The sequence below is a fragment of the Polyergus mexicanus genome, unplaced genomic scaffold (genome assembly GCF_030449975.1).
Source record: "Polyergus mexicanus isolate NDT 795.1 unplaced genomic scaffold, iyPolMexi1.0 SCAF_4, whole genome shotgun sequence".
Taxonomy (NCBI): Eukaryota; Metazoa; Arthropoda; class Insecta; order Hymenoptera; family Formicidae; genus Polyergus; species Polyergus mexicanus.
In genome coordinates this window covers 12,441,823-12,464,940 of record NW_027223324.1, presented here as the reverse complement: position 1 = coordinate 12,464,940, position 23,118 = coordinate 12,441,823, and the positions used below count along the sequence as shown (strand labels likewise).

Below are 23,118 nucleotides of genomic sequence, written 5' to 3'. Positions count from 1 at the left end.
GTCAATAGAAATATTTTATTGACAAATCTAAGCTGAGCTGCATAAGCTTATTTCTTAGATTTTAATACTGGCAGATATTGCGTGACAAAGATTTTTTTCATTTAAAAAAATTTTTCATTTATAAAATATGAAATAAATATGTGTTTTTGAAATAAATATATAATTACATCCGGGATCGCTTAGAAGAAAGTTCATATTATGCCGATCGTATCTTGCCGAGACACTTCGTATGCGCGCAGCAAAAGATGCAACGTAGCCGCTAATCGTATTGTACGATTTCACGCCCTCGGCACGATATGTCTCTACAGTGGAGTGCCGGTCCTAGATAGGGTATTATTACGAATCTCGCGATTCTGACACGCCGCCGTGCACGATCCGCTCATTACGTTTCATTTGTCCGATGCCATGAGCGCCATTTACGCATGGCAGGCATCATTAACCCTTTTAGCGCCGGATGAGTGAGCTATCGATTGTACGTGCCATACGTTATGGGGTGTGCACAGGGACGGCCTTAGTGAGTCACAATAGGTTCTTATTAAGGTTCCCGAAACAAAGGCTATAGCCTCGTAGTAGCGTAACTAGCGTAGTTTGCGTTAAAGACTTTTACAGATATACATATACGTCAGATCCTTTCGGGATTTTATACGTGTCTTGTTACCAGCATTTCTTTAAATATGGGGTTGTATATCGGCAAGCATCAAATTAATAAAATTTCGAATTCATATTTCATTAAAGCATATATTTCGATGAAGGAAAATACTTATTACATTTGTGTATAATAACAACAAAATAATTAGTATGCAAGATACTTTTTCATTGTGTCTACACAAGTACAATGGAGAATTTATCGAAATTATATCAGTTTTTATCCTTGTAAAATTGATCAAATTGGCAAAAGAATGGATCCTGGTACACGTTCGTGCATATGGACGTATTCTTATACGAGCACACGCTCGGGTACGTTCTCGAGAGGAAAATAAGCAACGGAAAACGCATCTCGTTCGTTTCGCGTGTTTCAGAATCGGCTGCTGCATCGCGACGCTGTGCCTGCGAGGCAACGCGATCATTTCAGTGCCAATCTATACAGCCGTCAGGTTCATACAGACAATCTCAGCCCGAGGTTTTTCTTTTCCGTATACGAGAGCGATCGATTTACTCTTATATCCTCGAAGCCGTGCGACTAACAATAAGAGAAAGCTGCCGATACTATGACGCATGAAAACGATAGCCTGATGCGAGAGAAATTTCACAAAAGGCTGATCGTTAAACCTTTGAAATACTATTCGATTGAAAATCAATATGTGTTATTTAGCAATTGAAGTTACCTTCTTCCGAGTGACGATGTATGTGTATGAAGTCGTTTTTTTTTTGACACGCGCAAGATTAATAAAAATATAAAAGATTGTACAAATAATGAATTTAACGTTAATCTAAAATTGAAGAATAAAATTTATCTTTATTTCACATTTGTAAGATGAAAATTTCATAATTCATTATTATTATTTTTCTCTTTTAAACTTTCGCATCCCGAGAAGAATTTACGTGATTTTAATAAATCGAGAAAAAAGAATACATGTTGCTACATTTTTCGCAAGTAGATCTCATTATACAGTTCAATTAAAAGAGTCTTAAAATTATCAATAAATGTATGTAAAATTATAAATACGGAAATTGAATTCTTCATTTTCTTTCCTCTTCTTGATTTTCGTACACATAAACAAGAATTTTCTATATTTATATATAAATTGTCTTTTTTAAAATCAATATTAGAGTTTCTGATGTTGATTCTAACATCGCTCTAACAAGGATGATCCCGACATCTATCTTTGTCACTAAAATAGATACTGCGTCGGCAACTTTTTTATATATATTATCCTTTTCCGATTTAATTTTTTTCTTTTTTTAATGTTGAGAGCACACACATTTTCAATAATATATTTTACATAACATACATTCTCTAAATGTTACAAGATTGTTTCTATCGCAAAAATAACACGAAATTTGATATAAATCGATTATTCAAATTAACCCTCAGTAAGTTTAACCACCTCTCAATAGATGGTATTGTTCTCCTGTCTATATATGAAAAAAATTAATTATTTTAATTAAAATTATTTTACACGCCCATTTCATAAATGCTTTTACATATCGGCATACCAGGAAACAAACGAATAAATCCGTATAATTAAACAAAAGGGTTAATAACATTTAGTATACTACTATTCTGACTATCGGTACTAAATTTAGATTACCGTACGCGTGACAAACATAAAATTAATTAATTCCATTAAAAGCAATAATCGTTTGTATTAAATAAATATCTTTTTAAAGCATTTCTACCTGAATAAACACTTCATAATGAAAAACAATATAATAAAAATAATAAAATATAATATAATTTCTTGTAAATTGAATAGAAAAGTTGTTGAATTATGGTAAATTATATAACAGAAAAAAGATCTCATCAAATGAATAATATTGTAAGCTTTCATCGAAAGCTGCGACGCGAATAATTGAAAACTCGTAAAATATATTATAATACAGAATATCTTGTTTATTATTAAATTCAAAAAGAGAATCATCTCTCTCTCAGAGTATAAGTTTATTTATCACGAAATTGCCAACGAAATAGACTACACAGGATTCAACTTCACATGTTAATGATTTATTAACTTAGTTTCACATACAATAGTATTATGCGTGAACGGTCAAACATTGTATAAACAAAATTTACAAAATAAAGTATAAGTCTTTACATCTAAAAGCTACTAGTAGTAGTGGATCACATAGCTTCATACTTTTTCTCGGATCTGGCAAATATTGCTCTTTCCGAGACTATCTTTTTCTTTACTTTATGTTCTATCTCTCATGTATGTATATATATATATATATATATATATATATATATATATATATTCTTATATATATTTGTATTTATATTTATATATTTATATATATTTATATTTATATATTTATATTTATATATATAAATATTATGCCAAATATTAAATAAGATAGTTTTTGCTAATTTGTCCTAGTACGGAATTCGGGTGTGGGGAGGAATTGGGGAAGGAATCGTGTACATATGTATATTACACTTATTTAGAGAGATTTAATGATCTCTCTATCTTGTAAATATAAAATTATCATCTCTTATTGTAATACCACTGACGATTGATATAATATATACGTATATATAGATATATATATATATATATATATATATATATATATATATATATATATATATAACTATGTTATCTGCAATATTTATAATGTACATCGAAAGTGCATTCGTCGCGTTTCTCCTAAATTTATTAACCAGTAATTTCAATCACGATAAGTCGTCTGTCGTTACTAATAAGACCGTTTCATTTCCTTTTTTCTTTCTTTTTGGTGCCACTTACAATCGCGTCCGTTCGCTAAAAGGATTCCGTTTCCTTCTTTGTTTCGACTTTTTCACACACGCTGCGTTTCGTCATATACATTTTTGCGCGCACACGCACTCTGTACATTCCGTTACAGGGGACAAAAATGGCCTGCTTATTCTCTCGTTTCTTCGTTATATCTCTCTCAAAACACAACAAGCGAACGAAACCGCTCCGTAAATACTCTACTTTTGATATAAATAATAATAGCAATAAATATATCTGCCGAAAAATCTCGTGAATTTTATTTCACGCTCTAATAACTATCGGTATATAATTCTCCAAAAGATTCGCCGCGCGCGCACACCTAATGTCGTCCGTTCGATTAAACTGTCAACTATCTCCTTACACTATGTCACAATTCTTCGTTCAGTCGATGCGACACAACGATTTTCAACGATGTAGGCCCTTCGTTAAAACTTGCAATATCCGAGCTGACTGAGCCATCGAGGAAGAAGTTTGCCCATAAAAGATTTATTTTTGATCAAAATAATTTCACGTTAGGTGAAAAAGTTAATAATAAACATATGAGACAAGTTTTTTATTTAGTTGCATAAAACATCAATTTAAGAGCTACTTCTTTCCTTTTACTTTCACTTCATGGCGTTGTATGAAAAAATGTGGCATATATTAAACGTACTCTACTTACATCATGTAACGACCCGTAAAGAATGTTCTTATAAAATAGCCCTATAAATATTTCTTTTTCTCCTTTCCCAGTCGTCTTTCGCGACATTTTAAATAATTAGAAGCCACAATGTTCGCTGTTGATGGAGATGCATTATTAACGCCTAAAATCGTTCACTCGACAGCTCGTGTAATAATTAATACCTTCATTCGCCAACATTCGCATTTAGCATTAAACAATCATACTCGTCGACTGCTCATCTCGCACGGCGTGATTATTATTAAGGCGCGTAAATATATATATGTATATATCTATTTACAATATCATGGAAAATATACAAAGAGCATCGGCACTACAGTATATATTCTCGATTCTTTTTAAGACGTTTGATTCTTGCGTATATGTCACTGAGGTAAGTTTTCACTGGTTTCTTTTTAAACTACGGTCACACTCTCTCGCATTGCATGCTCGAGAGAGCGAAGGGACAAGTACTCTCGGCAAACTGGTTTATATCGATTCCAGAGAAAAAAAAAATAGCAAAATCTCACACCGAATTGAGGACCGTTTTTTTTTATACACAAATCAGCATGTATAAAAATTAAAAATTTTTATAAGAAATACATTTTTTTTTTCAATTATCTCCGTAAATATCTTTATTGAAAAATATGTGATTATAGATAACTTTACTGCGAAACCCATCGAAATTTGTTATAATACTTTATATGTATTGTAAATATGATAAACAATAATTAAATTGCTATAAAAATTATAAAATTAATTAGTAAAATTCAATTTACAAAAAAAAAATTCTGTAATTTTGTTGAGTTATATAAAAGCGGCCCTCAACTATTAAACTACGAATCATTTGAAACGCCAGTTGGAGCGAGAGAAATTGAATAAAAAATTAAAAATGTCTTAACTCTTAACGGTCCCGTTATATGTGTGTGGGTGTGTGTATTTGCGTGTGTATGTATGTGTATGTACAGCGATGCCAGCCATTTACGTATTCTTTAAATTCTCTCTATCATCTTTTTTTTTTATTTTCGTACAATATGTTTTGCTGAAAACATGCGGATTTCGAAGAATTGTCGTTCGCGGCCGATGATATGTTTTTCGCCATTCATCAAATGAAACGTTGCGTTGCAACGCGCTTGGTCAAGATGAAACGTTACGAACCGTATCGCAGGAAACGAGAATACGATTCTCCGCTGTCAATTTCTTTATGAAACTTAGTGAGTAATATGTGATATCGCGAAATCTTTTGATTTATTTTGATATAATTGTCCTTAAATAGAGATGCGCACCGGGAAAACAACTGCTCGTAAAATCTCCACAAGCTTTACGGTATATGATATCTGTGATTATGAAAATGGCCCAAGTCACAAACACGAGAAAATTTTATCATATGTTCCTTGTTTTATTCATATTTTATAAGTTATACACGGAGTGTACTTTAAATTTTACAATTACGAAAAACAACAAGTAAAAAGATTAATATTTTATATTTAAGTATGATAAGACTATTTACAAATATTTTTTGATACATAAAAATTATTATCTCGAAGTAAAAGACATGACTCAGGCTACTTTCTGGTTTAAAAAGAAACAGAAAACATTTTTAAGACAACAAACCGTTTTAGACAAGATTTTGTTTGAACCGAGAAACAATCTTCGTGAAAGATTTATAATTCCTCTTGGATATATATGGTGACATCAAGCAGTTATCTTTTGATATACAGTAGCTCCGATTTAATCTCACAATCAGAGGCAAATTTAAGCTTACAGACTCGTCGCATACGCATTCTTGTTAACGATAATTTATTTGTAAACTTGTTACACTGTTGGCCTTTCTTACATATATATCTGCATTTATCCATTATTAAGATGTTTATCGTCATATTTGACATATTTACAGATTAAATATAATATAACAGTAAATCTGTACGGACCCGTTTTATAGCTAATTGCAAGTTATACAGCCAATGCAATTATAGCAACATTTCTCAAGATCGATCGTGATTTATGCGCATTTTTCGAAGAAATCAAAGTCACAAATCGCAAAAAACGCAAATTAAGAATCGTACAATAATTTTTGATACTTGCATCTTCTTTATTGTCTATTGTACATTTCCGAACGCGTCAAAATTATTTCAATAAAAATAAGCTTGTGATTTTTACCTCAACTTGAAAAATTCAGCGTTTATATCGTAGATCTTATCCTTGAAATAAAAATCGAATTGCATTTTCCTAAATATTGACGGTGTATTTTAAGTCTTACCTCAAAATTTCGTTTCGTTTTATTTAACCATTAGCTATATGTAATCTCTTTTCGTTTAAATAATCTAAATATCTATAAATTTGTTATATATGCTCTGAAAAATCTGAATATTTAAAACGACGTTAAATGTCAATTGCTCGCATGTGCACTTGTTAAAAAATACCTGGAAACCACATTTTGCAGCGGATTGCTTCGCTATTATATACTATACAAAATCGACCCGTAAAATTATTTAATTGCAGCTTGTGCCAGGTTAATATCGTTCGAGGAACATTTTGTTAAAAAGATGATCGCGCAGATCAAGAATGTCTCTGCAGACGTAGATTAAAAATGGTTCAACGAGCCTGTAGCCGATGTTGTCACGGTTTAAAACAATTATTCACACTCTGTATATAGCCTTCTAAAAAAATGCATTACTCTCTATGGATAGTGTAATGAAGATTTGTTCGCAAAAATATCTTTTTAAACCTATACACGTTTGCTTACACGATCGCCCAAATATATGGGCAAATACATATTTTCAGGAAACATCCATGCCTTCAAATGGCACGTGTAAATTGTAAAAACCACGTAGTAATCGGGAAAGAGAGATTGTTGTATAATATATATCAATCATAGAAAGTTTGCATTTGAAACATCGTCTTTTCTATTACTTCGATAATGGAATCTATCTATAGACGAATGTTCATCAATTAAAATAATTGTGTGACAAATTATTCGCTTATGATAAATGTCATCTCCTTCTACCAAATCCAAAGACATCTGTGAAAAACTATCGCTTTCAACATTTTACTTTCTGTACGTAGTTATATAGATATTTAGTATTAGAGTAAATAATCTAAGAGAGAATGCATGTTGTAGGCCTATTTTGTATGAATTGGCCGTAATATTTGTCGCATATGTGTATATATATAATTTCATTATTTTAATTACACAAAACTGCAATTTTACCAATGCCTGATTATTTGCCTTTATTAAACAGATGCCGTTCGTCACAAAACAGAATGCGCTAAAAGATGTTACAGCAGATATTACTTAGGCTTTGTCAATAAATTTATAGAAAAAAAAGAGAAAAATGCTTGTCACTGTTATATGAGACTGTTATAATACAATTCTATGTTTAGCGTTGCATTCTCATGGCCATCGTTTCTGCATCCGTCAAAAACATTTCTTTCAATTTAATAAATTATAGACAAAATTTTTGATTATATTATCGGAGACGCTTCTCGCATAATCATACGATGCTGTGAGCGTCCTCAAGCGTAATATGTATATATAGGAATGGGAAAAAGTTTTAAAATGTTTAGAGATAGGATTGTACAATCTTCTTTTTGCTCCAAGAGATGAAATTCTTATAATGATTCTAAAAAGAATTTCGATTGTTCGAATGTAGCAAATCACAGAGAACAATCACCGAGATATATATGACTGTATGTATTCGTACTTTCAAGGTGATTCTTTTAAAGAATATTTTTGCGTCATTTATATCACGTATCAATGTAGCGTTAGCATCACGTACTTTTGCACCATCTTACTTAATTTGTCACGTTAGAATCGTTATGTGTGTAATAAAACTTACTGCAATTAAATTAAGACGCGCTGGATTGACCCTTCAAAATTATGTCGCAATTATTTCTATCAAATTAATAAATTGTCAGTTGTGAAGCAAATGTGAAGTGTATCGGTAATTTATAGGGCGTGTACAATTTATATGAATTTATTAATAATTTATTAAACGAAAAGCTGGCTAAAAATTACATTTCCGCGCGAAGATCTTCGATACTTTGCGATTTACGACAAATGTATTGTCGATCGCGCGGATGTTTGCACTGACACGTTAAACAACCATGATCAACACGGATCACCGGCATTGTTTCTGTTCGGTTTTGGCATGGTCCATGACGGCTCTCTTCGACGATCTCTTGGCCTCCGATTTGCCGGCGCCATTGATACTCTTCGAACTGGTTGCCGGCAACGATGTCACTTTGGATGACTTTTTCATGTCTTTTTGGTCGCTGGAGGTCTCCGTCATCTTGTCCAGTTCCGCCATCGCCTCTTGTATCGCATTTTCCAATTGCATATTCAATTTACGACTTCTAGAAAAATAGGGGAGGAACGAGAAAATTGTTACAGTTAGACAAATGATTACCAGCAACCGCACGTGCGGATTAAACCGATCAGAATAACTGAGCTCGTAGTATAAAAGCTAAACACACAATCGCGACTAATAGACTCGTCAAGCATAAATGGTGATAATTGGCTACATTATAATTAACATATATGATTTCTTGTCAAAAAGAAAAACCGCATATAAACGACTCATAGTAAAATATATTTTTTCTTAAAGATAATTTGCAGATGATTGCAGGTTGTGTTGATATGGATTTTTCAAAATATTTTTCTATACAATCGTCTATCATATCGTGCGTGTGTTATGAAAATTAGAATTATATATTTAATAATACAGAATAAAAAGAAAGGGGAATGAGAAGAAAGATGTCTGAGAAATTGAAGTAGTACCACTTAACATATTAATGTCCAGCACATAAAAGTATCAATATTCTTTAACTAAGTTAACAAGAAGAATATTGAACCGCAGCTACGCAGTAAGCTATGCGGGATAGATTTAATTGGCTGTTGGCTTGCTAATAAATGCTACACGATCACCATAAGAGTTCTTCAGAAAGAAAAGAAAGAGAAGGTTTATTACTGTTAGAGTATGAGTTTATTACGAGATAGGTTCCTATGTCATACTTTTACCGCAATATATCCCAATAATGCGATAAAAATTAAATATCTTGTATACTAAGTTTGTAGATATCTATCTCGTGTAGCACGCGATCATTCTTTGTTTATTCTTCTTCTCTTCTAAAAATGTACAATTATATTTAATTAAATGTAATACAATTTATATAACATTACGTGCATATTTTATCCAATCTTAAAAAGTCGACACAATGCAACTCCATTATTCGACATTTATAATGCTCAGAATAAAAGCGTAAATTATCATGTAATTTCTGTATCACAATTCTAGGATCGAGAATGCCGGACGTGAAAGAAAAAATTTAAAAATACTCAAGCATCTCTCCTGTTTTCTGTTTTCCCCTGAATATTAACATTAACGCGATGACTATTAAACAATAAGGTAATTTTAAGAGGCTCTCATCTTTCGATAGTTCATCCCTGTCGGGGTGGCTGACTCACTTCCTAAACTTTTTACGGGCGCGATGATGCGCCTCGAGGCCTTCGGAGAGGGACTTGAGGGTCTTGACATCGACTTGGGTGCGACCGCCCCCGCCCCCGTACCACCGGACCCAAACCGTCATAGTACCCGGAGGGCCCAAAGATTCGACTTTTCCCGGCCAGGCCGGGCTTCCTCTTGCTGCACCCCACACTAGGTCACCGACCATCAGTTTCCATTGGTTTCCATCGTCTAAGTCCTTTGTCTCGGCTACTGGGGGTTCCAAAGAAGGTACGGTATCTTTCAGAGATTTGTTTGCATCTCGATTGTTTTCGCGTGATTGTGAAAAAATTGCAAAGAAAGCCCATCTCCGAGAAAAGAGTTTTGTACAGACACATTGGATAGAAAACTGTGATGGAGTCGTATAAACGAGAAAAATAATTTTTTTTTAGATATAATATTAGTATATGTTATATATACTAATTACATTAATAATATTAAATTGTTGCTACTTTCTATCTATCAGAAATTTAAAATTATGTTTTCCTTTTATCATATCGCGATTTTATTTACTTTATAAAATATCTATAATTGTTCTTATTAATTTGTGACTTATAAATTGTTTGATACACACAAAGGATATATTAATATTTTGTATTATTTGTAATATTTGCCATGATTAGCTACAAGACGATTATTGAAATGATCAATAGAAGTTATTAGTATAATTATTAGTATATATGTATATATATATATATATATATATACATAAATAATTTGTCTTCATGTACATAAATGTACATATGCATATACGGTACCGCATTATTTCCATCTGATACATCTGTATTAATCTCGATTGCGAGATGTGCAACGCATAACAGCGAAATGTTATGCTTATAGTGCGTGTCGCAGAGGAATATTCGAAACTGATGGTTCAACTACTCGTCGAATAGTATCGTAACAATGTGCTTCTTGCTCGCGTATGTGCTCGTTAAAAATGATTAGTAGCTTCATTCAATGGTGATAGGCGAGTTCAAAGGCAGAATGAAATATCAGACGGTTCGAATACATGCAATGATTTTATCGATATGAATATTATTTGTTCTATATTCCCCTTTCTCCATTATCTATTTGTAAGACGAAATCTCTTCATATGTGTATGGCTCAAGCAAATAAGCACTTTATAGAAATTTATAATACTTAAAAAAAAACAAAACAGATTTTTAACAATTTAAGTTTTAACAATTTATTAGAAACTTTTCCCCTTCTCAACTCAATTATTATTTTTAATTTTGTAATACGGATTTTTTTATAAAAAAGAATTTATACTTTCCAATCATTTATTTACTGTTGAGTATAATCATAGTTATAAATATAATATAACAATCGTATTTTCCAATTCGTCCTAGACGTATTAATCCAACTTTATACTTTGATATCTAATTTTATTTCACATTTATGTGCACCTAAATCATTGTTTCTCAATCGTTATGAAATAATTCGAAAAAGACCTTTATATCCTCGGGAATATGCACATGCTGTATGTAAGACATAAGGGTATATATGTACAAGGTACGTTGAAATAATACACGGTAGTGAGCCACACCCCTTCCGAAATGAACATATGATTCAAGATCCTTGACCACTCGGATGAGAATGTAATTGCATGGGTGATGGTATTAACAAACCTGACAGCCAATTAGTAAACGCAAAAAAGGGGTTCTTCACGGGCATTATTTACAAACGTCAAAAGTTATTTTCTTCACTTCCCCAAGCGCTCTCGAAAACACATACGTGATGAATGATGTATTTTAGTACTGACGCCACTTACCTGTTCTCTTCGACTTCTCGCGTTTAATGTGATTAATATGTAATGCGACGTTATGACGAATAAGTCGCTATCATAGACTGATTCGGAGAAACTTAATTCTGATTTGCACAAAATATTTTCCCGGCGTAAAGCCTCGAAGAGGGAAACGATCCCTTTCGATTTAGCGTCTAGTTCATGCATGCGCAGAATGTCAAATATTGTGAAAAAAGCTGCTACCAAAGCAATTGCAATGCGGCAAGCGTATATTTTATCATGCAACAAGCATGCATAATTGAAATATAATAATTAAACTAATAAATAAATACTATTAACACACAGACAAAATGGTGATATACGTGGTACTCGGTTGAAACAGCAAAAAGAGTTAGACAATGCCAATGAAATTAAATAATGTACGCGAGCATGTGTACTTTTTTAAGTTGCAAACAATTCAATTAAAGATAAAGTCATAGTTTTAAAGAAATACTCTTAATAATAATATTCATACGATGATTATTTGGCGACAAGGACCAGGAGCGCATTGTTTTTCTCTTGTGTAGACGAATTCAGCGTCTACTAAATGAATTGGCAAAACAATGAGCGACGCTTTGCATTTCTCATTTTCACAAAAAGCAACTAACAAAAAACATCCTGAAGAAGAAACTTTCTTACGATACGTTTATCGAAACAAAATGTTAATGAGCTTCAATACTCGTCATTAAATTATAAAGTAATTTATATAAGTGAGAATATATTCTCGCATAAAATCTATAAGTAGAAATATTAATTCCGATATTACTCTATTAAAAATTGGAAACTTGTACATGTTGATTGTAAATTCATACTACCTCTTTTTTCGTTTACATTAATTATATCATTAAAGTTTCTTCGTAGAATGCTTTTATCGCTACTAAGCGGAAGTATATTTTGACTACTCGTATACGATTAACGTCTAAGAGTACTATACAATACTGACCATCTTGGTCTTCATGCAGAGTAGAATGCATGGAATGGATGGAGTCCAGCTTTCGCTTGATTCCGCGGCCGAGGGCATGTTCCCTGCCCTCGCACCTCACCGTGCTCACCACACCTTCGGCTTGCTTCAACGTCTCTGACGTATAGATCTGTCAAATACAACTCGATCAACTCAGGCACAAGCCTACCAATCGCATGCTAATATCATTTCACAGTGTATCATTCAGTGCCGATGTATTATTTTTCGTTACTTGAGAATTCCGGTTCATATTTCACAAGGACCTTATGATTTTCCTCGATCGAGCATAGGAGACAAAAGCGCAAAATTCCAATTAAAATATACAAGGATTAGACAATACAAAAGAAAAAAAAACTAATTAAATTAAAAGAAAAAATTAATAGAAAGATTGTAAGATCTTTTGACCGATATCTCCGATGCTTTTAATGCAGAAATCACGCGATTCATCGATGCATGCAAACGATAATGATACCAAAAGAGACAAACTCAAACTCTGTTTACACATGCTTACATTGCAAGGTATATACAGGGTGTATCCTAAAAAGTGAGAAGTATTGCAATGAGAGATTCATGACACAAAAATAAGAGAAAAAATTCATATAAACATATGTTCGATATGACCGTGTTTTCAAGTTATAGCTTGTTTATTTCTCAACAGAATTAAGATAATTACGATTACAGGAAGTGCTCAAAATGATTACGTCTAACTTGAATACAGGCTTCAACACGTCTCATCATAGATTATCTAACTTTTTCAAAAATTCCGGGTGTTGCTTGAATTTCCCGGCAACCATCTTCAACACGTTGACGAAGTATCTTGACGTTGTCAATGGGTGTTTTGTAAACAATGGATTTTAGATGCCCCCACAAGTAATAATCGAATGGATTCAGGTTTGGAGAACGAGCTGGCCAGGCAACAGGACCAGCACGGTCTATCCACGATATCCAAGTATGCTATCTTATTAACTCGATTGGAAAATAAAATAAGCTATAACTTGAAAGGTCATATCGCACATATGTTTATATGAACTTTTTCTCTTATTTCTGTGTCCCGAATCCCTCATTGCAATACTTCCCATTTTTTAAGATACACCCTGTATATGTTCAGAATTATATATAATTTTTATCAGAGAGAGAAAAGGATAATGTTCAGTAAAAATTTATTTTTTTGTTATTATATATAAAAAGGAGTGATTTTTTTGCTGATTAATCCGATCAACACACGATTAGTAGTACAATTACATTATTGCAATATACGATTTAAATAATAACGCTACGAATAAACGAGCGCTCTCCGCCATAGCGCGGATGTAAAAATTATTAATGTTAAATACAAACTAATTACAAACTTAATATTATCGAATGTAAACCGATCGCAACCTAATAATGCCACTGGTATATCTATCTCATTTCAATTTACAAAATTAATTAATTTTGTAGCCCGCGCGAAAAAAAATGATTACTCGTCTGACGATGAATCACTCTCGTCAGCGTCATCGCCCTCTTGCGCATATACGAATTGATTATAAACGTATGGATTAATGTAGGTTTGCTTACTAGGTGTGTAATTAACAACAGCAATGCCATTAGGATCAGACCTATAATTATATAAATGTGGATACAGTTCGGACGGCGCGATGCCAACGTTGACAAATTTTTGCGGATACCCGATATTTTGTGGACAGTAAGATACCCCGGTGTTATGTCGTTCCAATAATTTCTCTGCGGAATTTTGCTCCATCTCTTCTTGTTCCATGACACGCTGCTCGATTTCAGAGACGCGATTACTATTTACGCACGATTTGTCGTTGAATTTGTTATTAATCTGTGGCATCATGGTATAATGAGCGTGATCTGGCACTAAGGCTTGCTGTCGATAAACGTTCGCATTAGGGACATAATGTTGACCATGATAAAGGATTGGTTGATAATGACCGTGACCTATGATTGGCAACGGATTGACCTCAATCTCCGAATAGGAAACATCCGTCATTTCTTTACTGACGCTTAGTTGATCTTCCACGGTAGAGTGGTCCATTGTGTCTGAATTAATGGAATGATTTGGTGATGAAGTGTCCATATACTCCTGTGAGTCAGCGTATGTGTTTTCTGGGTGTGTCGTATCGGCTGGCTGGTGCATGTCTATTATAGTTAGATGACGGTTGACCTGCTCTACGTGGGTACCAACCTGGATCCCAGTGGTCACTGTGGACTCCACATAAGTCTTTCCGTGCAAGCTCGGTTGATTCAACGTGATCTCCTTGGTGGCGATACTCTGCATTCTCCAATCTTCCGATGCTACCTGTGCGTCGCCTGAATCCGGTTCACTGCTTGAGACGCAATGAACCATAGGCTGAAAATAAATCGCGCTTCACGTAATAATTCAAAATAAACGCGATTATTCTTTGTAGAAGGAGAAAAATTCTATACGTTGTTTATTTTAAGCTATAATAATAAGAATTTAAACAAAAATTATTACATTATATTTTTCTCCAACATTAAGAAATTAGAATTTATGTTGCAAAAAAAATTAGATAAACTATTCTATTTGTTTTAAATAATTTTTTACCGTTGACGACGAGTGATGTCTGGCGGTGATTGGAGGCGCTGGCGAAGCTGCACCATGTGTTGTAGTATCCACGGCCGGACTATTGGACCTTTGACTATTTCCTGGGCTATGAGTAGTCGTATCTGGTGGCGATCCTTGCCGCATCATTGCCGATTGTACCACATTGGTTTGATTTCCGGCTGTTTGTGTTGATACCGAATGCCTTGCCATAAGCGGACTATGTTGCTCATTCTGCTGAGCCGTTTTTTCTACAACAGTCGTGCTACTACTAGCGAGCACATATTGTTGCTGCTCGATATTTTGGTCAGACAATGGTGAATTTACTCCGCTTTTAGGGGAAGATGATGCCGCTTTTCCTTGAATCATGCCGGAACTCAAGATATACGATTGATTGTGGTCGAGATTTAAAGAAGGTTCGACTGCTTGTCCAGTGTTAGAAGTTGCGCTTTGAAAATTTGGTATCTGATTATTTGACACCATAGTCGTTTGCTGCTGCACGATTGTCGTATTCTGCTGGACAAATGTTGTGTTCTGTTGATTCGGTGCCGAGGAAACAGCAATGTTCTGCGCGGTAGCACAAGGTACCATAAGAGTTTGCCCATTCATTTGTATGAATTCCTGTTGACCCTGCATATTCGGCGGTCTCACTTGCGAGGCATTGAACGTCACTTGCTGATTCGGACTGACATTCGCTACTATCGGACTCAGTTGATTCCCGAAAGATGTTGTTCCGTTTACCAGGAATTGGCCGCTGTTCGGTGAAAGAAATTGTGCTCCCGGACTGTGTTGCTGAATTATTTTTCCACCGGTTGCTTGCGGCGCCCGTATTACCATACCGGCTGGACCAGCAGCCAATATACTTTGACTGGGATTAAATATACTACTATGACTCTGTACTGGTGTCAACACATTCTGACCATTGACGTTCTGTATCTGAAGCTGCATTCCGATATTACCCGTATCCTGCAACAATGTGGCCGTTCCATCAGCAGACATAACCATGCTACCTAAACCAGGCACAATAAATTGCTGAATAGTTGGGAAATTTTGAACCATCCCAGTCGCTCCGTTCAACAAGTTCACCGGTTGAAGAAGATTTATTTGTTGAGCCGGTTGAGGATTCGTAATTATTTGCTGAGCGTTAAATTGCGCAGATGTTGCACCAGTTTGACCGTTCATGACTAACTGTGCCGGTGCTCCACCTTTTCCAGGTACGATAGTCAACGCCTGAAGCATAGGCCCGCCTATACTTTGAGCCTGAAAGTTCTGTTGCGCAAAGTTCGATTGCGACTGCATCAGCATACCAGCATTTTGCTGGGACGAGGCAATGTGTAGCATCGACGCTACGGTCTGCGGATTCGCTTTCCGTTTTTTGTACGCCTTTTTCTTAGTCATTGCTGATTCCGGCGATAGTAATGCTGGTTGTCGATTCACCGTCATACCTTGGTTGGCACTGACAGTCCTAGATACATCCTGATTCGCGTCGAGGATTGATTGAGTGTTCTGTATAACATTGCCGGTAGCGACTGTAAGATGCGGTATTTGCACGTTCTGACCTATACCGTCCATCGTCATCACACCAGGCTGAATCAGCACCGGCGTCTGAATGGTATTCACGAGAACCGTCGGTTGCCCTATCACTTGTTGGGCTACACCTACCGCAGGAATCACTTGGCTGACGGCTCCGGTTACGCTGGTGACCATTGGCGATACCGACAACGGTGGCATAGAACTGGCATTCGAAATGATTTTCGGTGGAGGAGGTGCCATTACGCCATTGATGGCCGATCCAGTACTTGCCATAATGAGTTGACCGCCGCTAGACACAAGTATATGGCCAGGCGGTAGCGTCGATCCGGCAGAATGTTTCAATATACCACTAGAAGTGAGAACGTTGTGAACTTGAACGTTGGCTTGAGGATGCTGCTGTTGTGACTGCTGATGCTGTTGTTGTTGTTGTTGTTGTTGTTGATGGTGGTGGTGGTGCTGCTGTTGCTGCTGAGTTTGCGGCTGCAATGACGAATTCGTACTCGTCTGAGGTACTTGTATGCTACTAACAACGCTTTGGACCATTTCAAGCGGAGACTTAGACACCATCGTCAATGATTGATTGTGCGAAACAGCGGAGTGAGTTGTAACTAAAGCACCTGGCACATTCGCTATTGACTGTGCTTGATGCTGCGACTTATTCGGCAAAAGATTGGGTATAGCGGGATTCGGTATCGCAGATGGTGTATTTATGGAGACAGTGGCGGTATTCGCCCTTCCAGCTAATACAGACGTAATTGTATTACTGCTGACTGTATGACCGCTGGCCATAGTTGTTATCACGGACGATGTTCCGCCGAAAGTGTTCATAGATATCCTGGAAATCGCGTTTACAGTGTGCGGATGAGGTTGATAGCCATCCAAGGAATTTTGCCTAGTCGTTATTTGTCTTTTTATTTGTGACGTTAAATTGTCTGACGTGGAAGAAGACGTCTGAGACGGCGACGTGCTAGGTGGAATATAGCTGGAACTCATTGTGCCAGAATTAGGAGTCTCAGATCTTTGTTCTTGAATGTTGCCACCAATCAAGGACTGTGATGGTTGTTGTTGCCCTTGCGGAGTTAGCGTTTGCGATGGCATTTGGCCTGACACGTGTGAGTGAGGCGTCGGCGGTTGCGAGTAACTATGCGGTGTCGCTGGTTGCGATGAGATAAGGCTCTGTGGAGTTGCCGGTTGCGAGATCCCGGGTGTTGAAGCAGCCGGTGTATCTGAATTAGCTGGACTATTCGTACCGATAGGAGATCCGTGACTGGTGCTCACAGTACCGCCTTGTATTGGTCTAGAGTCAATTTGTTGTTGATTACTCGTTTGATATCGTTCGCCGAACGTTGACGACGTGACAGGATCCTCGCGCTGATCCGTATTCATCAGGTACTGTCGTTGCATCTGTTGTTTATATTGATCCTGAATATAAGATTGTGTGTCAGCGCTGGTGACGCAGCCTTGACACGGACTGTTCTCGGAATCCGTGCTGTTGTTGCTCGAAGTCGGTGTCATACTGCTATGTACGACAACCGGCGAGGTCGCGTGATTCTTTACGGAAGCAAACGACGACGAGGTACTCGTAGGACTGGCGATAGAGGAAGGCTTTGGTTGAGAATTATAGGTGTTAGAGACATGCATGCTGTGACTGGTCTGAGGCGACACTTTCGGATTGTTATTCAACATGCCCACTTGAGAGCTACTGACACCAGTCTGCCTCGATATTGTGCTGTTGAGCAGCGCCGTCTGTTGGGCGAGGTACCCGCTGGGATCCTCTAGGAACGAAGGACCGCTGTTGTTGAACGTTGAACCTATCTGACTATTATTCTGCTGATTTTTCTCGCTAAACTCATCTATTGGACTTGATGCTGAATGTTCAAGTCCGTTATTTGTTCTTGACGATTCCGCTACACCGTGCTGCCGCTGCTTCTTCACTATTATTTTACTCGATTTCGCTTTCTTCCGCGCGGCCTCGTCCGTCCAGTTGGAGGGCTGTGGAATGTGATGATGAAGTGGCGGCACGCGATCAAACGAATTACAGGTGATATTCTGCACTGTGACAAGGGACGGTTGATGGGATACGGTTGCAGCACGATTCTGTTGCCACGGTGGTGTCCTGTTGTTAAAATGCAAGTTGCCGGGTTGCCCGTTTGGTCCCATACCAGACTGGTGCGCCTCGACGGCATGAGTGGCGTTCGAACTTCTTCCCGTGTGATTGGATAGAACGAACTGCTGTTGATGTCCCATTTTTGCATCTGCGTTTGTTCCTTTCGTAGGATCAAAATTCCTTATCGGATATTGTATTTGGTTCTGCGCGTACATCCGCTGAACGTTCTCGTGAGGATTGTTTGGCAAACCATTTTGAACTACGTGGTGTCGTTGCATTGAATGATTATGTAACAAAAGTTGCTGCTGCTGCTGCTGCTGCTGTTGTTGTTGTTGTTGTAATTGTTTTGCGTTTAAATCTTCATCATTAATTGATGATGCTCGATTGTGCCTATTCTGAATATCGGTAGCATTGATATTAGTCATGATGGCGGAGCCAGTTTGCTGTTGCATAACGTCCACGGAGTGATGATTTATTTGTTGGTTCGGATATTGCGGCTGAATGCATACTTGCGACAATTGCTGCTGCTGATGTTGTTGTTGTTGTAGCTGCTGCTGAATCTGCATCTGAAAATGATCCGTTGATTGTGGCTGCATAGCGTGCTGACTTTGTTGAGGCTGTTGCGGCTGCATCTGATGCTGGTGAACTTGGTGTAATTGCGGATGGAGAGCGGTTTGATTCGACACTTGCGGTGATTGCATATGATGTACATAATTTTCGGCAAGATGCTGAGAATAATTTGTCGATTGTGGCTGATCTATTTCCTGGCTCAAGTGCTGCTGCTGCTGCTGTTGCATATTATGTTTTTGAATCTGCTGCAAATGCAGTTGCTGCTGCTGCTGCTGTTGCGAATTCAAGTGCTGCTGCTGCTGTTGCATTACATGCATCGACTGTTGATTCAGCTGATTGATATAATGAGGAGCTTGCGTTAATTGATTTACCATTGTGTTCTGATGCTGCTGTTGTTCCTGTTGCTGTTGTAAAATCTGCATATGTTGCAGTTGCTGCTGATGTGGTAACAACTGCTGCGATTGTTGTTGTTGCGATATATGCTGCTGAATGATTTGCTGCTGTTGATGCTGCTGCTGCTGCTGCTGTTGTAGAATAAGTTGTTGTTGTTGTTGTTGTAAAAGCTGCTGCTGCTGTTGAGTCATATTATTGTAATTTGTACCCTGCTGATTCATTATCAGCGGATTGTTCATCAGCATGCCCGACATATTGTGTTGGTTTAATCTCTGTTGAGGATTTCTTGGACAATTGTTCACATCATGATTTTGAGAAGGCGAATTTAAAGATTGATGACAGATTTGTTGGCCATTTTGCTGGACTTGCAGATTCGGGATCGCGATTGGCCATACCTAAAAATTAAATAATTATAAAATAAATATTTCAACAAAGATCTCTAGTGAGACATAAGTAAAACAGATATATATATAAAATATGCATCTTACACACTAATCGTATTATATACGATCGACTGAGTAATTTTTTGTAAAAAGATAAAATATAAATTTGTTTTATATAGATTTTGTAGTTTATTTTTACAAAATAATAAGAATACTGCGCTGCTTAAACATTATATAAGACGCACGACAAAAATATGATTTTCGATTCAGAAAGAAATCCGATAATTTGCAATTCTATTATAACTACGACTCAATTACCTGCGATCCATTAGGCACCGGTGAACCTTGAACTCCAGAAGCCGCAACCGCGGCAATAGCTCTTTCCCGTTGTGCCAGAAGTTGCGAAACCGAGACGCCGGAATAAATGCCGCCTATGCCTCCCAGTTTCCTTTTCTTCTTCTTGCTGTGACCATCTGCGCACGCGAATAAAGTGTCTCTTAGTAAACCAGAATCGGAATTCAATTATATTTTCGATTCGCCGGTATCTACTTAAAAATAAATCGCCGAAAGCATTTCCCGAGAGTGCAATTGTGAAAGACAATAAGTCTCCGGTGTTAGAGAAATTAAAATACGACTTATTCGCCCTAATCCCGCGCCGTTGGCGTTTTCGCTTATTATTCAGGCGATGTTCCAAGCTCCTTAATGAAGCAAATGTTCCATTTGAAATCCCGCCGCAAGATTAAATTGTATTTAGCCCGACATTTCCGTGCTTTAACTCTCCACTTTTTTAAAACGTCGACCTTTCTCTCGATTTGCATTCTCATTCCGAAAAATATCGTTCACGAAAAAAAATTGTCGGTAATAAACCAAGATTTAATATGTCACATGTATTAAAAAATTGATATAATTATATTATTATATTAAATGATTGTATCACACACGTGCGACTTTTGAAAGTTTTAATAAGCGCTTTATAAAATTTAAAACCACAGAATTGAATTTAATATATCTCCGCATATATCTTTAAAATTTATGAAAAACAAAATGTGAATCATAAAAATCTAGAATCTTATAAAAGATTTCGAAATTGCAATTTGACAAATAATAAATGGCATACAAGCAGAGAGAGATAACGTGTAAGTGTAAATAAGTGTACGCAAGTTATGTATTGTAATATCAACATTAGAGAGAATACTTTAATAAAAGAAACGGTATAAATACCATATACTCGGAAAGAGATGAAAGGATTAAACAAATTTATTATACTTCAAAAACATTATCATTTGCATGTCTTAGAACAGTTGCAAGGACTATCGACGCTTTCGAATTACCGTGATTTATGAGAATACCATGTTAGAAAGAAGGAGGAATAAGATTTTCAACGCGAGGCGACAGGCAAGGGGATCTTTTATCTGTAAGTCTACGGAAGATAATTATTCTTTGTGCGCGTCGATTGGCGCGGGAAGAGAGCCGGATAATTCTCGGCGAAGGGGGAAAAGCATGAAAACGATGAGAAGAGAAAGCGAAAGGGAAGGGTGATCGTAGTAATGAATCTAAGGCAACTTGTTCATCCTAACGGCAGTTTAACCCGATTTTCTAAGGGAGACGGAAGATTTGCGTAAAATCTTTGGATCCATTTTGTGGCTTCCGGGGTTTTCGCGCGAGCGCGTAAAGTCTCCCCGCACCCATCTACTTGGAATGCCTGCAGTCAATGGCTCGAGCGATAAACGTTCTCGTCGTTAAACTCGAATGAAAGAGGGCGAGTAGTAATTGGAAGATGTAGTTGGTCGTTTGCGGCTGTTTTTAACTGTTCCAGGTACTCGTTTGAAGAAATGATGTTTGTTGTTAATTTACTCGTAACAAATAATTGATTTTATAGAATGAATATTTGTTATTGTTGAATATTAAAAATTGAATTATTGAATTAATTTAAATATTCAGAACTGCAATTACTAAAAACGTGTTTTAAAGCATTAAAAACATAAAAGTGTAATAAAAAAATTTTCGATTTCTTTAAAATTTTATGAACTTTATACAAAAACTTGAAGAATTTCTGATAGCAAGTTAATTCCAGTGACATGGGCATCAATTCGCTCATTGGAAAGTTAAAGACACAAACGCACTTGTAAAGGTGATACTCGTAATCTCGCGAGATAAATCCAGTTTTCATCGGTCTCACTGATGCAGCAAGGACGAATGTTGGTGGCATCATCGGCGCTTTAACTACACCTACAACAAGAGTCAGACACGAGCGTCGCGAATTTACTTTCAAGCTCCAGCAATCTCGACGGCAAATAACTCTCTTTAGCGTGAGCATGAAAATCCGCCAGGATCGCGTCGTTACGCCGTTACGTCGAGGCGTTGATGCGGACTGAACGGAGTGGAGATTGAAATGCGCTTGCGCGACGAACCGACGGGGGTGGACATGAGGGTGACTTGAAAGAGAAAGAGAGAGAGAGAGAGAGAGATAAAGAGAAGAGGAAGGACCCTCCGTCGAGGGAACAAACGTCACTCTCAGAGGCAGGCGCAAGAATCACAACCGGACATAGTCGTTGGACTGCGAGACTGCTCTCTCTCTCTCTCTTTCCCCCTACTTCTTATACGCACGATCGTAGTTCGCTCCTCGTACAAAATTAACCCTTATCAGCTTTGTGTCTACCACCTTCTTCCACGACCCCCACCACAAGATTTATAGCCTGGCTTCTTTCACCCCTTCCTCTTGTATCCATCATCTACGCCATCGGTCGCGGTTCGTCGTCGTCATCGTCGTCGTCGCAGCGAAGGGAAAACGGATTCTTTTCTCCTCCCGGGACTTTATTGATCGACGCCGCGATAAGAAGGCCGGCTCGCGGCCGATTGGTCTAAGGATATGGCCGCTACACCGCGATCTCGTCACGATGTGGTAGATAGAAAATACCTCCCCCGCAATCTATTCTTTCTTAATACAACTGGGCTAATTCGAATTAATATGTTTTACCTACCAATTATCAACGATAAGTGCAATAATGTTTTACAAAGACCAATTTCTCTATTTGATTATACAATGTATTAAATATCTCATTAACTAAGATCTTCCTGCTCACTCCATGCAGATCGGATTTATATACTTCGTTTCATCCCCCTATACTTCTTCAAGAAGATTATTTTTCTCAGCAATATCCTATGCAAACACACCTTTCGAAAAGAATACAAGATCTAATAGACTCGTCTGATGTAGGTGGTAGAGTTAATCTGTTTACACAAC

The 23,118-nt window shown here is 36.8% G+C and overlaps 1 protein-coding gene across 6 annotated transcripts in view; it reads right to left on the bottom strand.

Moving 5' to 3' along the window:
- Positions 1 to 2,645: 2,645 nt before the first annotated feature.
- LOC138932674 (uncharacterized) overlaps positions 2,646 to 23,118 on the bottom strand; it is a 199,068-nt gene continuing 178,595 nt past the window's right edge. For 2 of the 6 annotated variants that reach the window (XM_070294734.1, XM_070294736.1), the window contains 6 exons: positions 20,193 to 20,347; positions 14,892 to 19,886; positions 14,511 to 14,675; positions 12,305 to 12,452; positions 9,542 to 9,791; positions 2,646 to 8,430 (listed from right to left, as the gene is read on the bottom strand). In XM_070294734.1, coding sequence (XP_070150835.1) covers positions 8,196 to 8,430; positions 9,542 to 9,791; positions 12,305 to 12,452; positions 14,511 to 14,675; positions 14,892 to 19,886; positions 20,193 to 20,347 — 5,948 coding nt within the window. In that variant the 3' untranslated portion in view covers positions 2,646 to 8,195. Of the gene's footprint in view, positions 8,431 to 9,541; positions 9,792 to 11,836; positions 11,902 to 12,304; positions 12,453 to 12,798; positions 14,676 to 14,891; positions 19,887 to 20,192; positions 20,348 to 23,118 lie in introns of those variants that run through there. The other 4 variants (XM_070294735.1, XM_070294737.1, XM_070294738.1 and 1 more) reach the window with 4 other exon arrangements.